At 32.4% G+C, this 13,976-nt stretch overlaps 1 protein-coding gene across 1 annotated transcript in view; it reads left to right on the top strand.

Annotated features, from left to right (window-relative positions):
• Fancd2 overlaps nucleotides 1-13,976 on the top strand; it is a 163,485-nt gene that overhangs the window by 47,082 nt on the left and 102,427 nt on the right. The window contains exons 10-11 of the mRNA XM_075382103.1: nucleotides 3,212-3,386; nucleotides 13,380-13,558. Coding sequence (XP_075238218.1) covers nucleotides 3,212-3,386; nucleotides 13,380-13,558 — 354 coding nt within the window. The remainder of the gene's footprint in view (nucleotides 1-3,211; nucleotides 3,387-13,379; nucleotides 13,559-13,976) is intronic.

The following is a 13,976-nucleotide window of genomic DNA, read 5'->3' as shown; positions in this document are numbered from 1 at the left end:
AAAAACAACGAGCATGACCTTGATGTTGGATTTTTACTGACGTGCCTTGTTAGGGCGAGGAGATGAACTGGTTTACCATTGGGAACTCTGCATTTTGGTCTCAGGGTCATAGCCATAGACCCAACTTTCATCTCCAGTTACAATTTTGGCCATGAAGTCCGAATCTGCATGAAGACGACCCTTCAACTCCGTGCAAATTGACACACGATTTTCCTTGCGCTACAGACACGATAAACACAACCTCACTCTAGCGGCTGTGGCAGCTGACTGGCAAGCTTGAACGTGTTACAATTTGTCTCAGTTGATCACGCTATTGGACAAATTACAGCATATGGATGTAGTGTCGGCAGTTGCCGCTATAAAAATTCATTCACCGTATTTTTTGATCACACCTCGTATATACTGTCATGATTAAATGCTTCACTACTTTTATTGCATAGCTCAAAGGAAATTAATTTATCTGCATGGACAATAACTTTTTTTCTTTAGCACAATCCAATACAACATTTTATTATATACCTATATCAACTACAACCACCATTAAAATCTTAAAAATTTATTTTGTTGAGATAGTTTTGTTAACCTAAGGAAATGTTTTTCTATCAAATGTAGGGATTAGGAAAGTCTTATAAAAAGTTATGTTGTTAAAAGTGAGTGAAATAACCCAACAAAATTATTTCCTAAGATTTTAATGCTTGTAAATTGATTTTCTTTCAGAGTTATCCAATAAAATTAGTGAAGCATTTAATTATGACAGTACATAGGAGACCAGACCAAATATCATTTTTTTCTATGTTTTGCAAGAAAAGAACAATTCCAAACAAATCATACACTGTTTGTATCTCATATTGGCCAAACATTACCCATGTTTTTTTTTTTAAATGTAATATTGTGTTCCTGAGAGATGTTTGTACTGGAATTATATTGTGCCGAGAAAAAAAGATGAATGATTGAAGGTTTGAACTTATTGAAAAATGCGGTTAATTTGGTGGTCTTCAAAGGAAGTAGTATACACTTGTGTTGCTAAAGGTCATAAACTGAAACATTAAAAAAACAAATCATCACTTTGATCTCAGATTTGATCAATTATTCTGTTAGCCTTATAGGTGCTAGCAAAACTGTGTTGGCTTCTTTCAATAGATCTTGTGTTAACCATATAAGAAATTAAAAAAACTTTTTGTTTTAAAGTTCCATGAATGAATTAAAATTGCATTTGGCATATTATGAGAAGACTTTAAAAGCCTACTTGATGTGGGTTCAAGAGGTGTTATATCTCAATTAATATTGTCAGAAAAGTCAAAATATTGGGTTAAATGTTCAGAATTATTTTTATCATTACTTAATTGCTATTGAAAGGCAGTTAAGCTGCTGTTAATTTAGTGGAGTTGCTTTTTTAAAATTTAATTGTTTATTAATTTTCAAATTTATGATAGGTTTATGTTAATTCCATTTAATCATATCTCTTCAGTAACCATTTCAGTATATAATGAAACTTATGATGAATAGTTAATCCTCTTTACATATGTATCTCCATTAGAGATTTTGTTTGGTACAGTCTCAACCTGAATTATATTCAACACAATTACTTTTACTAAAAAAATTAGCCATCTTCCAGAAGTGAACTGAAATGGCATTAAAAAGTAGAGCAGAAAAATAATTAGCAGTTATGTTATTATGATGGTAGTAATTAAATAACAATATTTTCAATGTAACAGTATAATATTGAAGCACAACTTTTTTTATGTATTATTTTACTTTAATTAATTTTAATGTTGTAGTTTTCTGTTCTCTGTAATGTAAAATTGATAAAAAATTTTAACTGACTTAGGCTATTTAGTTGAAATTATTGATGTTAATATGTACATTTATTATATTTCTAATTCTACAGGATCAGCAGAGTAGCATCATTAGAGTTGAAACAATTTTAAACTCCTATAACTTCCTTTGACCCCTTCAAACTTAAAAAAAATGTTTTCTACTTTCAGAAAAAAATTAGTAAATAAGAGAGGTTGCCTTCATGCTCCTTAGGCTCTACAATTATCAGTAATTGAAATATCACAATATGAAGAAAATATGTTTTACCTTCATTTCAATGTGTTTTCAAAATGTTTTCCTCAGAGAACAAAAAATTATTTCCAAATTAAAATGCTTTTTAATAGGTCTCTAGCCATTTTTATCCTGTCAGATTACACAAATTGAAATATGGGACTATTTAAATCATTTCTGTTCAAAACATGTTTGACCTACAATTCTCACTTCAATCACTTCTCTTGTTAGTGTCAATTTTTTTTGGGGGTAATTAAAAAGTTTATGGCACTGAAAGTTTGAGTAGTGTTACCTGTCTGGCTACATTTAAGTTCTTCAAGATGTTTCATGAACAAAAAAGGAAATTGATTTTCAAACCATAATTTTTTAAGGTTATATGAAGAATAGTGATGCCAAAGAGTCAAGGGACCTCTTACTAACCCAAGTTAATAAAACTAAGAATCACATTTCAGATTAATTATTTCCTTTCTTGAAATTGTGAACATCAAATAATTTTTTTGTTAAAATACAAATATCTCTGGACATAGTAAAAATTGTATTATGTGTCTAGTCTTAGAAATTTCTTCTAGGAATATTTACTACTTCTGTAAGTGATGGTAGTACATGACTTCCATCCTGAAGAACATTTGGTAGTGCTGCTAGAATGTATATTAAAAAAAAAGTCAATAGCACTTGTTTATTTGTTAGTTTATACTTGTGCCTGTAGAAAAAAATTGATTTTAATCTTTTCCAGCTCTGAAATATGCATAAAAGTGTCCTCTAATATTATTTAAGTGGTAATCTTTAAGGAACTGTTTATTATTACTGTTATAATTAAAATAAATTAATTTTTTTTTTATGTTAAATTTTTTTCTTTCCCATGCATCATGTTTTAATAATATGAATAGTTCTATTGTCTCAAATCATTTAACAATATGTTTATTGTTAAAGTGGAATTACAAATGTTTATTTGGTATGTACTGGCTGATTTCATCAATTTAATTTGACAGAATACACACCTTAAAACTAGTGTACATTAACTACTGCTACAGCTCTATTATTATCTCTTGTTAACATGAAACATTGTCACATAATGAATTTTTTTCTATCTCAGCTTATTTTGTTATGTTTATTAAAAATTTATTTTTTTTGTTGTTAAATTTGTATTTTTGTTGTATTGTTACAGTGGTCTTTTTCAGTATGTTGGAGATCATTATTGTAAGCTCATTATAAATGAATTGCTTGTCTGTATTGGAGCTACAGGACCATCTAGTATAGTGTCTGTATCTGCTTTTAAAATATTGAATATTTTGACTACAACTTATGCGAACAAAGTAAAGCAGTTTTCTCATCTTCTGATTGTAAGTTATTTGCTTCCTGTAATCTTTTTTTAAATATGCTTTCATGTATTCCATTACTTCACTAACTTTACTGTTTCTTATATTGGTATCTTTATTATAAAACTTAGCTAACTGTAACCTTCAACATAGAATTTCAGTTTCAGACAGCTATACATATTGTAGTCAAATCATACATACTACATATTGTCACATAATGAGGCCAAAAACAGACATCATTTCTTGAAAAGATTACTTAGAAAAAGTACTAGTATGATATCCGTTGCTTTAGGCAGGTTTCAGTCAGAATATTATGTAACTTCTGTTATGTGATCTTTACTATTAAACACTTTTACCAATAACATCTGCTTAAATACTTCCTTCCAGTATCAGCTTATGCTGCTAAAAGTAGACTGAACTTAGTATATATCGAAGGAGTTAAAAGGAAGTTGTTTCAGTTTTGGTAACCATCTAATTAATCTATGTTTAGTCTAAATATCATTAAAAGCAGAGAAATGCCAAGTTTTACATACTTTTATTCACACTTCTTAAGTTGTGATAGGAGATGGGATAGTTGATGCTGTGGTATGACCTGAAAATGAAACAACAATCTGCTCACTGGACGTTACTGAGTTTACCGAGGCAAAAAAAAGCTTGGCAAGTTTGATCAGATGTATTGATTTACTTTTTGATGTGAACAGGATTGTTCACAGAGAATTTTTTCCTCCTGAGGAGATGATAAATCAGCATTTCTACCTTGGAAGTGAAAGAAGATTGTGTGTGAGTGTGATGAAAATGCCCAGTGATGTGGGAGAATGACAATTGGTTTATACACCACAACATCCCCACTCACATTGTCTGCACAAAACAAGGTGACTGCTTCATACTGCATTACTACTATTTCAAAAAATTAGGTGACCGTTGCCACACATCCTCTATGCCTGATCTTACTTTGTGTGACTTCTTGTTTCTTTGTATGAAAAAAGCATTCAAAGAAAAATATTTGTATACTGTTGTGTCAAGTGCATTCAGTCATATGGGGAGTAACTTTTAAGGAGATTAAAGTTTCAGTAAGAAAAAATGATTAAAAAACTATTTTTGGGCACCCCTGCACTATGGGTGAACGATGCCAAAGAAGTAAAAATTTTAACTATTTGTTGCAAAAACAGCAGGTAACGGTGGTGTTGCATTTCAAAACTGATAGTTGGAAACTTCCATGTTATATAATTCATACTCAGAAAACAATAGTTAAAAACAAAAGTTCCCTAAAAAATGTAGTTGTATTTGTGCAGAGTAGTTGAATGACTTCTGATCTCATGAAAGATTGTATCAAAAATGTCTGTAGTTGTCAATTGGGCACTGTATAAAATCTACAAAATATGCTAATTAGTCCATTTAAACATTTAAAAGACGTGTAAATATAAAGTGTGATTAATAGATATAAGATGCAGATGAAAAGAAATGGTCAGTACATATAAATATGTATTCACAATATAGTAATTCTTACTTGCATGAAAAACCAACTGTGGCCCCTGAATGTGTTGGTTAACAAGTCATTTATAGGACATGTAAGAGAGGAGTGTGAAAACTTGTTTTTCCAGAACCTTGCTGTAAATTCAGTCAGCAAAATTAAGAAAGAGGCCCTGCCTCAGGATGGATCTTGGCTACACAGGAAAGAATTGAAAAAAATATTGTTTAACATTTATTTTTTGTTTGTTACAAACATTATTGATGCTACAGAGATGACAATGTGGCAAGAAAGCAAAGAGTGTAGTAGCAGTAATAATTCCAAGTCGAAACCTGAAAGCTCAACATTGTTGGATGTTGATGCTGATTGAGATTATTATTAAATTACACAAGTTGATTATAAGTTTATTGTTATGTTTGATGTCTTACATTGTTTAGTTTGTTCTTAATAACAATTTCATGTATAATTTTTATTAGTTAACTTTATTTTTTTTCAGTAGTTATGTTTAACTTTCTCTAATAAATGTTTTTCATATGTATTTAAAATAATTAGTTTTAATACTGACTTAAGGAGAGATAATTTAGAGAAGTTCCAGTATTTTCTCTGAAAAGATTCTGAAAATTTATCAAATTTAGGGGGTGATTCTTAAAATTAGTTGTATCTAAGAATTAAAGAAATATGTATTACAAATGAATGGAGGCTTGGCTTCATCTCACTTTGTTTTTTTACGAGCACTAAATATGACATTGAGTAGTTGAACAGTTCCATGCACAGAACCACTATACTTTTTCATGTAGAAAAAAGTATATCAGTTAACCTGCTTTAATTAAAATGTAAGAAGTTCTTAGAATGCCACATATTTACTTGCAGATCTGAAATGTTAAGTTCTAAGTATTTCATCTTGCTAAGATCACCCACAAAAATTAAAATAGATGTGTTAAAGTCACCACTTTCCTTTCTTTTTCCTGTTTAGCCTCCGGTAACCACCGTTTAGATAATTCTTCAGAGGATGAATGAGGATGATATGAATGAGTGTAAATGAAGTGTAGTCTTGTACATTCTCAGTTCGACCATTCCTGAGATGTGTGGTTAATTGAAACCCAACCACCAAAGAACACCGGTATCCACGATCTAGTATTCAAATCCATGTAAAAATATCTGGCTTTATTAGGACTTGAACGCTGTAACTCTCGACTTCCAAATCACCACTAGATTTGGGGAACATTTCGGTGCTTGTTTGTGGATAAAAATTTCACATTTTTCATTTTCCAAGTGTCCATGCTAAGAATTCCATCCAGTGTAAAACATTAAATGTTCAGCGTGCTGTATTAGCTATTATACTAGCTGTATTAACTATTGTAGTAACTGTTGGTATAGTTATTACGAGCTTAAGTAGTAAAAAGAAAAAAAGAAACATTTGTTATGGCCTTTTTTTGAGAATTAAGGTTTACTTATAAAGCAATTATGAAATAACAGGTAAAAGAGGGGTGTTTTGATGTTGATGAAGACACAGTTTGCGATTGAAACATGGCTAAATGGCAAATCAGTCACTAGACAGATGTTGCAATTAAAGACAGTAGAGAGAATGCAGCTTTCTATTCTTTCTATATCAAATAAACCAGAAAGTTGCATGTGTAGTAACCTATTAAAATTATTACAGGAAGATAATTATGAAAATTTAAAAAAATTGCTGAAGGATGAACAGTGTTGTTTTTAATGATTCTTAATTTTAGTTGGACTGTTTTTAAAAAAAATATCAATGTGAATAACCATTTTACACGTAGATTGTTTTGCCTTCTTAAACTATTTTTGGAAACTGCTGCACATCACCAAAGAATTGTCCTATTTGAATTAGTTATATTTTGAAAAATATTGAATATAAAAACTTAAGATTAATTTTGTATTAAAGGTTTATTCATGAATTTCTTTTTCATACCAAGTTTTAGGTGCTGAATATGCCCCCTTGGGATGCATGGCATAAATCCACACGGTAGATGAATTTGTCCCATACCTTAGCAAACATTTCTCTATTTACTGCTCCCACACCTGCTGTTATGTAGTTCTGCAGTTCAACCACTGTAGCAGGTAGAAGAGGACGAAATCTTTTACAAAACCCCACAAGTGGAAATCGCATACAGTGAGGTCTGGTCATCTTGTAGGTCACTGATGTAAAGCAGAATCATTAGGTCTCATTCACTGTTGAGGAATCCTATCATTCAAAAATTCTTAAACATACAGATTCCAGTGAGGTGGTGCTCAGCTCTGCTGGAAAATGAAATCTTCTGAATCAGCCTCTAACTGAGGAAAAAGCCAGTTTTCAAGTATATCGAGATATGTTGTTCTCAAAACAGTGTTCTCTAAGAAAAAAGGGACCATACACTTCCTGAGAAATAGCATCATAAAAACCAGTATTTTTGTGAGAGTTTCTCTCATGCTGAACTAATTCATGTGGCTTCTTCATACACCATATTCTAACATTGTAGCGGTTTATTTTCCCACTTAAATGAAAACTAAGAGTGAATCTACTTCTCAAGATTGCCAGTTGGGGTGCAGACACCAGTACTCTACGTTCTGCTGCACTCGCTCTTGTGTATTCAGCTGGTGAATATTGCGTCTCTGTGTGGGAAAACAGTGCCCACACAACAAAAATTGATGTGCAGCTTTATGAAGCCATGAGGGTTATCACTGGTACTGTTACATCTACTCCCACTCAGTGGTTGCCTGTCCTGGCTAATATTGCTCTGCAGGATCTAAAGAGGAAAATGGCTAAGGTAGACTTGCTTAAGAAGATCACTTCTCATAAGACCTCTCCTTTGTTCAATGCCCTACAAGATCTGCCAACAACTCGGCTGTGGTCACACAAACCACCCTGGTCTGATTTAGAAAGTATCAATTCTGTTGACGTGGTCTCCAAGTGATGATAACACTGGAATGAACATCCACCCAACAATGCTCATCTGGTTCAAGATCCAACAAAGAAGGTTGAGAGATTCCAGTTACCATACTAAACCTGGTTGAGGCTGAACCGCATTAGGACAGGTCAGGGGAGGTATGATTATACTTTGAGGAGGTGGGGTTTCCGCCCATCTGCTGTCTGTGACTGCAGAGTGGAGGAGCAGACAATACAACATATTGTTACAGAGTATCCACAATGAGCACGGTGATCTGGGGACTCTGCATCAAGTGACTGCAAGTGCTTTGGACTGGTTGTCAAATTTGGATATTTCCATCTAATTGTGGATACTTTCATGTACTTGTAAAAACCATATGATATATAATGAAAAGTAGCCTCGTCAGTAAACACTAAACTTGTTATAAAATTGTCATCTTCTGCCATCTTGTTAAAGATGAATTCACAAAACTCCACATGTTGTTGTTTCATAAGCAAAAATCGATGCAAAATGCACAGATAAACATTCAGGGAATGTTTAATTCTCTACCAGCATGACAAGTTGATTTTCAGGGGCTACGTGAAACACTCTGATGGATGTGGTCCACATCTTTGTCTGACACACGGGATTGACCACTTGATTTCACCTTACACACAACCTGTGTCTATAAATTGTCTATACCATTGCCCAATGCTCAATGGAGGAGGTTCAGCACTTTATTTACAACAGAAATCAATCTAGACAGCAATTATGGATTCACACTGCATGAAGTGTAGAATATAAAATGATTTCTGTTGTGGAGTCACCATTTTCTCTAACACTAAAATGAATGAAACTCTGCTGCTACCTAGCAGCAGCTACATGAAATTCGAGAGTTCCCTCTTTCTAACAGTGCTTTGTTCGATCAAAACTGATTAAAAGCTATACGAGATTTTAAAATCAGGTGATTCTTTTAGAGACACACTGATAAATGTATTGTAAAGAAATAAATGTAATAAAAATTATATATTGAAATTATATCTATTAAAGTTGTTCTGTAAAACATAAAATAATAGAATATTAAATACGAGAGTCATTCAAATATAAACCAGAATTCATTTACATTGCTTCATTGATATTAGATAAAATTACAAATAAATTACCATATTTTTCTACATAGTTTCTTTCAACAGAAATACATTTTCTCCACTGGATATGTAGCTTCCTGATCTCCTAACAAAAAAAAAGATAAAAAAGATGGCTGCTCCAATCACTAACTGTGCACATAATGCTTGACTGCGGCATTGTCTTTGAATTTTTCCCCTTCTAAAGCTTTTTTCAGCAAACAAAACATGTGGGAATCATATGGTGACAAGTCTGGACTGTATGATAGGTGTTCAAGAGTTGTCAAATGAATTTTAACAAGTTTATCATGAGTTTGAGTTGCTCTATGCGGCTGTGTGTTTTGGAGAAGGAAAATGTTGCGAATTGGTTGCAGGCATCATTTGCTGTTATACACAGCCCTGCATTATCAAACGGTTGGCAATAGTGCTGTATTCCATCTTTTGTTTGTACAGAAAATCAATTGGCAGCACAGTTTTTGAGTCCTAAAACATTTGCCAGAACTTTTCCAGTCAACAGCTTCTCTCTTGGCCTTGATTGGTTCCCTCCCAATTTTTCTACCACTCCATAAATGGTCTCTTGCTTTCCAGGATGGAGTGGTAGACACAAGTTTCATTGCAGGTCACCACAGTATGGTTCAGAATGCCTCACCTACTTTCTCAAAGCAATTCAGAAGCCACTAACGGATGTCTTTCCGGACATTTCTCTATGCCTCAATTAGGAGTGGAACTCACCTCACTGACACTTTGCTGTATCTAAGAGGGTCTGACAACATTGTATGAACACTTCCAAAACTTATTCCCATTTCTTTTGCAATTTCAGCCACAGTTATGTAGCAGTTACCTTCTAGAAGGTCACGAACAGCCTGAATGATGTCATCATTGATGCTTATCTGCAGATGATGTTCGTGACTTTTGTTTTCCACTGCATCATGGCCCCTTCAGAATTTTTGGCCCAATCAAACACTTGAGTTTTTGACAGGGTAGCATCTTGAAATGTGCTGGGATTTGAGTTAAAATTTTAGAGTATTTGACACCTTCATTGGCGATAGATCAGATTATAATCTGTTACACAACAGATGATGGTATCTCCTTCTCAGACATTCTGCTACTGACGTGGGAACATGACCTATGGGTGTAGCTGGCCAGTTGCTCCCCTCCAAACATATCCCACTAACTACCTACAGCACCTCACTACATTTATTGCTTTTCCTCAGTCTGTGCAGTAAAATTCCAATTTATATTTGAGTTACCTTCATACAAGTTCAATTTCAAAATAATGAAACAAAAAAGAAAGTTGAAATAAAATGAAGCATGTGCTAAAAAGGTGGAATTTGTGCTAATGAACTCACACTCTCAAAGTCCATGCTTCAGTGCCCAAAAAGTAACAATATTGTAAATAGCAAATTTTGATGTTATAATTTATACAGATATACTAGACACGATAATTATGTTGGTTGTGCTTTTGTGGTTGCTAACAGAACATTCATGTTTGGCATTCCTAGCATCACCAGTGTTTTCATCATGGAGCTGTATGTTATTAAGAAGACCTTAAATATATTTAGCCCAATATTCCAGCACATACTTGTCTGTTCAGATTCAGTGAATTGCCTTGCAGGCAATTAATGACATGTACTCCAGACACCCTGTTGTCTGTGATATACATTCTGTTGTCTCTAATCACTCAGCATAACACAAGCATGAAATTCTGCTGGATCCTAATCATATTGGAATTTTAGGCAATGAGTGTGTGGATCATGTGGCAAAAAAGGCCTCCTTTCACTAATTGCATTGTTTTGAATGATCTTGTCTGTTTTCTGAAGAGGATGATTCATGATGAGTGGCAAAGTGTTGTATGCCACCATCAACAATAAACTTCGTCCAGTGTCACTGTGGAGCTCCTCATCCAAGAATAACTGTCAAGAGAAGGTTATTATTTGCCATTTGTGAATAGGGCACACTAAACTTATTCAAGGACACCTCATGAATCGGCTTGATGCACCCATCTGTGTTCGCTGTGACTGCCACTTAACAGTACTCTACATTCTTGTGGACAGCAACTTTGTTGTTTTATATCGTGTTTTTATTTTGGTTTTATTTCTCATTTAGCATACTGCACAGGTGTACATCCTTTTAATTATTAAGTTTTAATAATTAGTAATATAATTCAGTAATTTTGTGTTTGGGGCTGATAATGATACCTCGTGTGTCTAGAAAAATAAGAATAGATTTGATTAATTACTTTTTTAATGAAATTTTATACTATGACTTCAGAATATTGGTCATTGGGGCCATTTTGTTTTTATTACAATCTGTTAAAGGTATGAAGAGGTATAGACACCATGTTTTCCGTATCTCAAAATTTTACTGAAAGAGAAGAAAAATTCTTTTGTGTAATTCTTAGGAGGCTTACATATATTTAGTTAGTATTGTGTCCCTCGGACCTTAAATTGAAAGAGTGGCTGTAAAAAATTCTTCACTCTTTATCTAAAAATTTCATTATTTATTAACCAAAGTAGGTCACATATTTAAAAAAATTCATTTTGGAATCATTTGAATAAGAGGGTTGTGTAATCTATTCTTATGATTAATTAAATATCATGATAACTGTTTTTCGTTCAATTTTGAAATTTTTGCAGTAACTTGGGTGTCAAAAGTATAACCATTGAAATGTTTTTGAATGAAATGAGGAGTTGGGATAATCTACATACATGAGTGATTGATTGTCTATCTTAATAATGGTTTATCTTACAAAGTTGAAATTTTGTGTAATTAAGGAGATATTTTAATTGTAACAGCTTTAGAATTTTTGAGTCAAACAAAAAAGTGGTTAGGATAATTGTATTCATTAATAGTTGTTATGTATTCTAATATTGATTTATCAAAGCTGGGAAAGTTATGCAACTTTTCCAATTTTTTTTTACAAGAAATTTATATAAACAATTTATGCATTTATATATTAATATTAACATTGTTATGTAATGTAATAAAAATGAATTAAATACTTTATGCTATTGGTTTTGATAAATGAAATTGTGAAAAAGGAAAACTAACTGAAAATTGTTTGTAAGATTACATTTTATGATATATGTGTTGAAGACGCTTTAAATTGGGAAGAGAATTGCTATCATTTTTTATAAGAAGGTACACTATTATATGTTTTGGTTAAAAAGGTCTTCCTTTAAATATTAATTTAAACAGAAAACTTGTTTGGACATTGTTCTCAAATATTAATTCCACTGTAAGCTGACTGACTGTGATGTAATAAAGGGTCACTTACATCATGTGATACCTGCTGCTTACAAAAGCATTGATTGGTTAAGAATGAAAAGGTAGGTAAAATTTATTTTTTTCATTAGCAGAAAATATATTCCATTGAAAACTAAGTGGCCTCAGTAATTAATTTATTTGTTGCTATTCATGATAGAAGCACAAGGAGTCTTGAAAAAGTTGAAAAGATAATCATATGACACTGTAGAGTAAATCATTAAGCTTAAGCTACATGATTACTTACTGAACTTATATGTGGCTAGTTTCCCTGAATAAAGGGTAAAGGAAATTTAAAAACTTACCTTATAATCTGCATACTTAACAAATTTAAATTAAAAAGTTTCACATTTCTGAATAATTGGTCAGGTTTTTATCAATTAATTACCCAATTTTATGTTTATGAATTCATTTAGTTTATTTATTTCTGTATCTGTTTAATAATTTTTCTATCATATGATCTGCCCACAATCCCTCAGTTGAGGAAATTCTTATCCAGGTGGGGGTAGCACATAATTTTTTTGCAATTTTTTGCAGTGATCAATAATCTTGCATTGACCATCTTAAATATATATTGCAATAAAGATTGCTTTCCTCAAAAATTAAAAAACCATTGAAAAAGAGGTAGAGGATTCATACAGGAACAACTTCACTGATTTGTGTAATTGTGAACTCTTTTTTTTTTTTTGTTTGTTTTACCTCCGGGTCCGCACGCAAGCAATTCATTCCGCAGAGGATCAGATGAATGTTTTGTAGCGTGTGTGAAAAATGCCATGCCTGACCGGGATTCAAACCCAGGACCTCCGGGAATTGTGAACTGTCTGGAAATATCTAACTTAACACGTTTAAACTGTAATGTGTCTGAAACTGTATAGCCGCTGTCTTCCACTGGAGGTGAAACTAGTGTGTAATTGTGAGATATAACTTAAATGATCTCCAGTTACCATATATATATATATATATATATTTTTTTTTTTTTTATCGGAATTCTAAATCCTGTGAAACCTTCACTCTCCTACAGAAAGATTTGAACATATTTCATTTTTGATTAATGATAAAGGAGTTAATATGATATTAAAAACAAAAGTAACAGGATAAATTATATATATTACTATTTAATGTGTGTTGTTAGAAAAATTAATTACCTTTTTCTAAAAGGAAATAATACAGTAAATCTTTCTGATATAAATTGAGTGAGATATCTTCATTGATCTGTGTTAAGTGTGGGGTTTTGCCAGTGATCATTTAGGATAATAAAATTTATGCTTCTATTAGGTTTTATATTTTTTAGGTTTTGCTTAATAAAGTTAATGAACTGGGATTGAATGAAGCTCGACAGTTGTTGGATATGTTATGCAGAATTGCATATTCTTCTGACGATGATGATATTTCATCTTCATCCGATTGTGAAATTCTACAAAGTGAACTTAATATGCTTGTCCAGAAACAGTTTTCAAGCTTACAACCAAGGTAAGTACATATTTTCTTCTATTTTTTATAACACTATCAGAATTTTAGTGTCCAATACATTAGGTTCCTGTTATTTACATTTTCAATGAGTTTCAAAATTTTTATTACACATTCACACACAAAAAAGCTTCTTCAAGCTTGGTGGTGAAAATTATATATGCAGTGCGTTTGGAAAGCTGTTGTAAAATATGGTTTAGAATTATGTGGTGCATTCTGTTCTTATGGCGTTAGATTGGTTGGCCTGTGGATTTGTTGGGCATTGTTTAGTAATAAACCAAGACGTCAGTTGTTGAGTTGTGATTGAACATGTTTCATTTTGTTTCGTTTATCTTACTCAATCGTTGCGAGAAATGTAATGGTTCTTTGGTAGAGAAACACATTTTTCTCGTTGAATACATCTTTTGTGAAGGTGACAAGT

The sequence above is a fragment of the Lycorma delicatula genome, chromosome 1, assembly GCF_047948215.1.
Source record: "Lycorma delicatula isolate Av1 chromosome 1, ASM4794821v1, whole genome shotgun sequence".
NCBI classification, from domain to species: Eukaryota; Metazoa; Arthropoda; class Insecta; order Hemiptera; family Fulgoridae; genus Lycorma; species Lycorma delicatula.
The sequence above is the reverse complement of the archived record's forward strand: the minus strand, read 5'-3'. Positions and strand labels throughout refer to the sequence as shown.